The 7,549-nt window shown below is 48.2% G+C and overlaps 1 protein-coding gene across 2 annotated transcripts in view; it reads left to right on the top strand.

Moving 5' to 3' along the window:
• The first annotated feature begins 3,609 nt into the window (after nucleotides 1-3,609).
• The window catches only part of ITFG2 (integrin alpha FG-GAP repeat containing 2), a 76,469-nt gene continuing 72,529 nt past the window's right edge, over nucleotides 3,610-7,549 (top strand). Inside the window, exons 1-4 of one of the 2 annotated variants that reach the window (XM_075070882.1) lie at nucleotides 3,610-3,795; nucleotides 5,473-5,568; nucleotides 6,066-6,107; nucleotides 7,285-7,462. In XM_075070882.1, the coding sequence (XP_074926983.1) occupies nucleotides 3,700-3,795; nucleotides 5,473-5,568; nucleotides 6,066-6,107; nucleotides 7,285-7,462 (412 nt within the window). In that variant the 5' untranslated portion in view covers nucleotides 3,610-3,699. The remainder of the gene's footprint in view (nucleotides 3,796-5,472; nucleotides 5,569-6,065; nucleotides 6,108-7,284; nucleotides 7,463-7,549) is intronic. The other variant, XM_075070880.1, reaches the window with a different exon arrangement.

Below are 7,549 nucleotides of genomic sequence, written 5' to 3'. Positions count from 1 at the left end.
ATGCCAAGCCTTCCGAGTCATTCAGCTGCATCTTAGCCATGGTAGTTCTAATGAATGCCTGTATTATACAATGTTCACGGCATTCACTATTATAAAAGATTTGCTCCCTCCATCCACTAACTGCAAGGGGAAAAAATGAATTTCTCACTGCTCCTAGAAAAACTGAGAGTCCGGTTTGAAATCGGTGCCGTCAGCTTCTGCACATGGCATCTCTATTCATGAGAGCATTGTCAACAGACACAGTTTCTGAAGTGCCTAGCTGGGCCTGCAAAAATATCCTTCACTGATGCATCAGTTTTAAAGGGACAGCAGCAGTGGTTAAAGTTAGACCATTAGACATATGCAGGATTTTTAAATCTCAAGCATAAGCTGTTGAGAAGAAAGTAGCAAAATGACTCCTGTTAACTGCTCTGCAGGGAAGCTGTTATGTGTTGTACCCCCCTCCCAACTGTGAAGTGTGCTTCCTGGCTGCAGGCATGGAATGTAGCACTGTTCTAAATTTATCTGTCTTGGTTGTCCTGCTACCTGGATTGAAACCAAGGGGAAGCACTTTTCCTTTTGTAGCTATACAGTAGGCGGAGAGAGTAGGTGGGTTCACCCTGAGGGCAGAGTTCTTGCAAAACCATGCATTGGATATCTTAAGTGGAATGTCCACTTAGGCAGGACAGAATATTGGAGCAGACATTCTTCATTTAGATATAGGATGGAGATCTTTGTCTTGAGGGGAGAATGTAGGTAGAAATGCCCCTTTGTCGTTCCACTGGAGAAAGGGAGCAGGGAGTTGTATAATGAGGTGGAGAAAGAAACAGCCCAGAATGAATTTCGATGAAAAGAAAAAAATGTCTCACACTCAGCTGAACCAATATGTACATTATGACTTTCATTGAAATGCATGTACAGTGGAACATCAGAGTTACGAACACTTCGGGAGTAGAGGATGTTTGTAACTGAAATGTTCATAACTCTGAACAAAATGTTCTTTCAAAAGTTTACAACTGAATATTGACAGCTTTGAAACTTTACTATGCAGAAGAAGAATGCTGCTTTAACCATCTTAATTTAAATGAAACAAGCACAGAAAGTTTCTTTACCTTGTCAAAAAAAAAATTAAAAACTTTTCCTTTATTTTTTTAGTAGTTTACATTTAACACAGTACTGTACAGTATTTATTTATTTTGGTCTCTGCTGTTTGATTGCATACTTCCAGTTCCAAATGAGGCGTGTTGTTGATGGGTCAGTTTGTAATTCTGGTATCAGAGGGGTAGCCGTGTTAGTCTGGATCTGTAAAAGCAGCAGAGAATCCTGTGGCACCTTATAGACTAACAGACGTTTTGGAGCATGAGCTTTCGTGGGTGAATACATGACGAAGTGAGTATTCATCCACGAAAGCTCATGCTCCAAAACATCTGTTAGTCTATAAGGTGCCACAGGATTCTCTGCTGCTTTTACAGATCCAGACTAACAGACGTTTTGGAGCATGAGATTTCGTGGGTGAATACATGACGAAGTGGGTATTCACCCACGAAAGCTCATGCTCCAAAACGTCTGTTAGTCTGTAAGGTGCCACAGGATTCTCTGCTGCTTTTGTAATTCTGGTGTTCATAACTCTGAGGGTCTACTGTAACTGCCTTTCCTCCTGAATTGACCCACTTTACAGACATTGGGCCTGATTCTGATCTCACTTATACCCTGTAACACTACTGACTTAAATGTAACTACTCCTAATTTACTCTAGTGTAAATCGGAGAAGAATCAGACTGTATGTGCACAATTCCCATTTCCTTTTTTACTGCAGTGCAGCCACCTCTTGAGTGGAACATTAGAAACACTACGAGACAGTTTAGGACAAGCTATGAAGAACAGTCTCCCAACTGAAGTTATGAGGGGGAATTTCAAGGAAGTAGAATATAATTGGAGTTGGAATTTGGCTAAGAAACCAGAACAGACATCCCTACTCTGATGCAAAAAACAATTGGGTCTTCTAGCATCTGTTCCAGTTAATATTTATTTTGTTTTCCTGAGACAGCCCCAAGATGTCAGGAAGAATAAAACCAGAAAATGAAGCTACTGAATAAGGATTTTTAAAATTTTTATGTTTTTAAGAACAGAGTTTGCATAGTCTATCAGGAGAGCTCCCTCTTTGCTGCCTGGTGCCCACTGGAGATATGTGACCACCTTCTCCTCCCACTTACTATTCTGTCATTTCATTGACTTCAGTGACACTAACTCCTTGCTTGCAGTAGTGGGAGTAAGAGGAGAACTGGGCCCACAGTTTCCCTACCCCTTGGAAGGCTTTGAATTTTGACACACTCAGAGATTGAATAAGTGGTTTGAGGGCAGAATTGCTCTTTTGGCTTTGTCTGATGCTCCACAAACATAAAAAGAGCTCAGAAGAGAGATCTTATGTCATTAGCCTTCCTCACCAATGACACATGTAGATATTGTCAATTTAAAGGTGGGGAGACAGGTCAAGGCCAGCCAGCCAGTCAATGGTCTTGGGCCTCAGGGTTTGTTTCCCCACCTGTAAAATATGAACACTGCCTGGATTCGACTGAAAGTTTCTGGACCTGCAAGTGCTTCCACAGAGCTGACTACATAAGTTCAGCATGAGACGTTTTACGCAGGATCCATAGCCCGAAACTTTTATAATAGTACTTGTATGTTGCTTTTCATTTGTACCACTACACCTGCTCAAAGAGGTTGCTTCTGCCAGGGGACAATGCAGATGGAGAGTTCAGTCATCTGCATTGCAGCGACTGCAGCACAACAATTCATAAGCATCTTAGTGGTAGGCCTGATCATGTTTTAAAAAGGAATATAAGCACCATCTTTTCCATGTTATAGTTAGGGAAGAGACCTCTGATTTGTCCATGGTCACACTGGAAATTAGAGAGCTGGGAATTCTAATTTCCTGATTTCTAGTCCAGTGTTCATATAGCCCAGAGAAAGCAGAGGTTCCAGCATATAGTGCTTTCTGGGAGTAGCCTCGTGGAGTACTACATACCAGATGCTGGACTCACCAGGGTCTCATATTGAAGTGAAGCTGGGCTCCCACCAGTGTCATGACGAGGCTCCATGATTTGTGGGTTTCAGTGACTCCAGAGCCAGTGTGCTCAATTTACAAGTAAGAAGAGATGTGTTTTTAACTGCCAGCCTGTCAGATTCAGCCTGGGATCTGAGAGTCGAGCTGGGCTCTTCCCGTCTCACCCCACTTCCCCCTTGCTGCCCTCAGCGAGTCCCTAATCCCACTCTTCAAAATTTATGAGTGGGACCCCCACAAACTGACACTGATTTTTTAAAACTACCAGCGGGTGGGTTTTCTGCACCACCAGCGGCTCCAAGCTCGTCCCCGCAGCCAGTGAGCGCTGGGAGCGGCCCCAGCTCTCCTGACTCCGGGGCTTTCCAGCAGTCCCCTGTGACAGCCAGGCCCAGGCTCAGGGCGCTCAAAGGCCGGGCGGCCGGAGCGGAGCGCAACAGGGCCCTGCCCCCCGTGGGACGGGACCGCCCGACTGTGCTGCCCCCGCCTGGCCACAGGCCGGAGCGGGTCTTTCAGGGCCCGGCCCGTCACGTGATTACTCCTTACCCCCCCCCCGTGCGCTTTTTGAGTCCGTGGCGCCTCCGTAGCACCCGCGGTGTCATAGGGAGCCGGGGCGCCGGCCCGCCCGTGAGAGCGAGACCAGCTCTATCGTTGCCGGGAAGATGCGGTCGGTCAGTTATGTGCAGCGGGTAGCGCTCGAGTTCAGCGGGAGCCTCTTCCCCCAGGCCATCTGCCTGGGAGACGCCGACAACGATACGGTAACAAGGGGCGTCGGGCCTGGGAGTCTAAAGTGGCGGGCGTGGGGCACAAGGCGCATGCGCGAGAGGGTAGCGCGAGGGCGTGAAAAGAGGCGGGAATCCGCGGGGGGGAGGAGTCTGGCTCAGTATTTGCATAATGGTTCTGTCTGGTGCTGCCCTGCCCGCGCTGCGCCTCCCCGGCACCGCCCCCGGCGCTGCTCTGGGTGCCTGGTGCTGCCCTCCCCCTGGCACTACCTCCGGCACCTCCCCTGGGTGCCCGGTGCTGCCTTCCTCCTGCTGCCCTCCCTGCGTTGCCTGGGGCTGCCTTCCCCTGGGTGCCTGATGCTGACTTCCCCCTGACACCCTCTCTTCACTGCCCTCCCCGTGGCACCTGCTAACTGTCAGAGATTTACACAATTCACATTTTGACCATTATTTTCACATCTTTAAGGGCTAGAGACTTTCTCTCTTGCTATATATTAAACTTTAATAATTAAAGGACCCCATCAGTTCTGGAGTACAAGGTGGCAGCCTCAGATAAAAAAAATTCCTGTGCCTCCCCAGTTTGACCCTGGTCATATTGCAGCAGTGCCAACCCTTGGTCTGGTCACAGGAATGCAGTTCAAACACTCCTGTTCCTCCGTCTAATGTGGAGCAAACAAACCCCACTGCAGTGGGGTACTTTGGTCAGCTGCCACCGTGAGTGAAAATTGTGACCACCAGCCTTGATTATTACAACTCCTATTCAGGAACAAAGCCACGGACCCTGAAAACGCTCCACTTTGTACAAAATGCAGCAGCTTATCCACTTAGCAACACAAGTCATCCTGAACATGTAATTTGTTTTCCCACTTAAACACAAACTGTCTATCCTAATCAAAACTATAGAAGGCAGCGGCTTCATTTGGCAACTAATAGTCACTGCCCTTTCTAAGGAGTAGTTATATTTTGCTCTTGAAAATTATACTGAGCAAATTGCTAGCATAACACAATACGCATAACTGGAAGGGGCTAGGAGAGCTTGCAGGAGGTTTAGGGAATGGCCAGCCCCAGGAGATATTTTTGAAATCCCTGCCACTTAGTGCATTCTGGTCCATTCCAGAGGTATAAATATTATTTATTTGTATTACAGTAGTGCTGATAGGTCCCAGCTGAGATAAGGACTCCTTGGTGGTGAATGTTGTACATGAGAAAGAGACAGTTCCTATCTCAAAGAGCTTACACTAAACAAAGAGTGGAGGGGAAACTGAGGCACAAAGCAGCAAAGTGACTCGCACAACGTCACATAGTACATCAGCTCTTCTGAGTCCCACTCCAATACACTGAACAAATGTTTTAGAAAGCATTTTTAACAGCCCCCAGGATGTCATCTCTGATGGGGCTGATTTAACAATGTCCAGGGAGAGGCAGGGAAATCACCTCAGTCTTCCCTGATGGTTGAATTTGAATAAGGGACTCCAGGGAGCCCTCTTCACCACCTCACTATCTGGTGGATTAAAATGTTGTCTTTTATGTCTCTGCTGCTGCTCTTCCCTCCTTCTCCTGTTATCTCTGGTCTCCCCTTTTCTCTCTCTTCTTTTCCATTTACTGCTTCCAGCTTTGCAGCTTTATATCTAAATTCTAGTTTCTTTTTCCCTCCTGGGGCTGATGAAGGTGGGTGTGAATTTCCCATCATTAACATTCTTTCCTTCTCTCTAGCTGAACGAGTTAGTGGTGGGGGACACCAACGGGAAACTCTGCGTGTACAAGAATGAAGATAGCAAGCCCTGGATTGTGCGCTCCTGCCAAGGAATGGTCTGTTGGGGCAGAGTTTGCCACTCCTCTGTGTTCTTTGGAGCCTGTGCTGTTTGTTTGCCAGGAGTGCTGTGTGGGGATGGAAAACCTTCAGAGAAGAAGGCATCGGGATTGGTCCTGAGGCCCTCCACAATTGCATCAAAGACCCCGCTCCCTGCCTCAGTCCTGGGCTCTCACTCCCTGGGCAAGGAGTGCTGTCCAAAGTGCTGAACAGCCACTGGAAAGGAAGTTCTTGTTCCCTCCCCCATCCTCGTCCTTCCCCCAGTGTGCTGAGGGTTTTGCCCCAAGCTCTGCATGGGAAGGCAAGGTTCTGCCATTGGGCCTGGCCTCTCACTCCTTTGCCTGAGTGAGGTTAGACAGGTCCTCATCCAGAGGGATGCTGATTTTGAGGAGGATCCTGAAGGCTGGAGGATCACTAGTGCAGGCTTAGCCCAAAGTATTGATGTATGTTTCCTTTGCTACTTCCTGGTTTCTGAAGTTCCTCCCTTTTCTTGCAGCTCACCTGCGTTGGTGTTGGGGACGTGTGCAACAGAGGAAAGGTGAGAGCATTTGGCTCCCCACCAACTACACTCACATTGGAGGAGGGAGATTGGCCTTTGACATGTGCTGCAACCCCAAACAACTGCGTATTTTAAGTGGGGAGGAGAGTCCCCCAGGTTCTTTTTCGATACATATCTTCCCTGGTTCTGAGAGAGCTAGCGCTACTGGTTTAAACATTGTCCCTCAATTAACATAGTGTGGGAGCCACCAACAGGCCTGATGAGTAAGCAAACCAACACTTTGCTAGGGAAGTGACCTGCCAATGGCTAGTGCATCTAGACTTTACTGGCATGTTTGACCCTGGAGTGCCCCAGCCAATCCTCATGGGTACTACTTGACTGTTCTGGGGCCTGTGGTGCAGCTGTTGCCTGCCTGCTGTTCACTTGCATGCACTTAAATTGGCCCTTGCGAAGACTGAGATGCAGAGCAGCCCAAGCACCATTGCAGATTCCAGTCTATGTAATACGGCAGCTCTTGCTGGGCCATTATCTTGGAGAATTAAACCCAGGACCTCTGGATCCAATCATCTAAACTCACGTTCCATGGCTTAACTGCTATAGCAGCCTCATTAACCATTATACATGAGAGATAGAGAGAGAGAGTCACACTATGCGAGTGTAATGAATAGGAGGGAACTCTGACATCTGAAGACTTAACCTAACTTTTTAGTGTAGGCCAGGCCTGACTCAGCTGTGTTGCTCAGGGGTGTGAAAAATCTAACCCCTTGAGCGATATTGTTAAGTTGATCTAAGTCTTAGGGAGGTAGATTACCTACACCAGTGGGAGAAGCCCTCCCGCCAGCTTAGGTAGCATACAGTAGGTGCCACAGCAGTGCAGCTGCTCTAACGTTTCAACTGCAGGCAAGCCCCTGGTCTGGCAAAGGTAACCAAGAAATTTGGATGCTGTGGCTCTGCAGCAGCGTCTAGGCACAGCCAGAATCTCTGCTGCACTGCTCTGTACTTTCCAGACATCTCTCTGTCAGTGCAAACTAGCTCTGGTGCAGTAGGCCCTGCACTGACCACACCTAGCCAATCACTGTAACAATTGGCCTTGAAGACAGAGCTCACAGTGTAGTTACTGTTCATCTTGATGGCCCTGCCCTTGTCCCCATGGGGGACTGTTGCAGGCAATCTCACCATCTCTTCTGTTGATTCAGGGTCTCCCCTCTCCTCGCAGAATCTGGTTGTTGCCGTGAGTGCCGAGGGCTGGTTTCATCTCTTTGATCTGACTCCTCCACCCTCAAAGCATCCAGATGCCTCTGGCCACCACGAACCTCCACAGGCAGATGAGCAGAAGCTGGTGTTCAAGCAGCACATTCCCGCCAACACCAAGGTCATGCTGATCAACGACATTGGTGAGCATGTGAGGGATAAGGGGGCAGAGCAGGAGCTCAAGCACATGGCAATGGTAAGAGTAGAACAGGCGTATGGGTCTCAGCGTG

Source organism: Chelonoidis abingdonii, chromosome 1, assembly GCF_003597395.2.
Source record: "Chelonoidis abingdonii isolate Lonesome George chromosome 1, CheloAbing_2.0, whole genome shotgun sequence".
Classification (NCBI taxonomy): domain Eukaryota; kingdom Metazoa; phylum Chordata; order Testudines; family Testudinidae; genus Chelonoidis; species Chelonoidis abingdonii.
The sequence above is the reverse complement of the archived record's forward strand: the minus strand, read 5'-3'. Positions and strand labels throughout refer to the sequence as shown.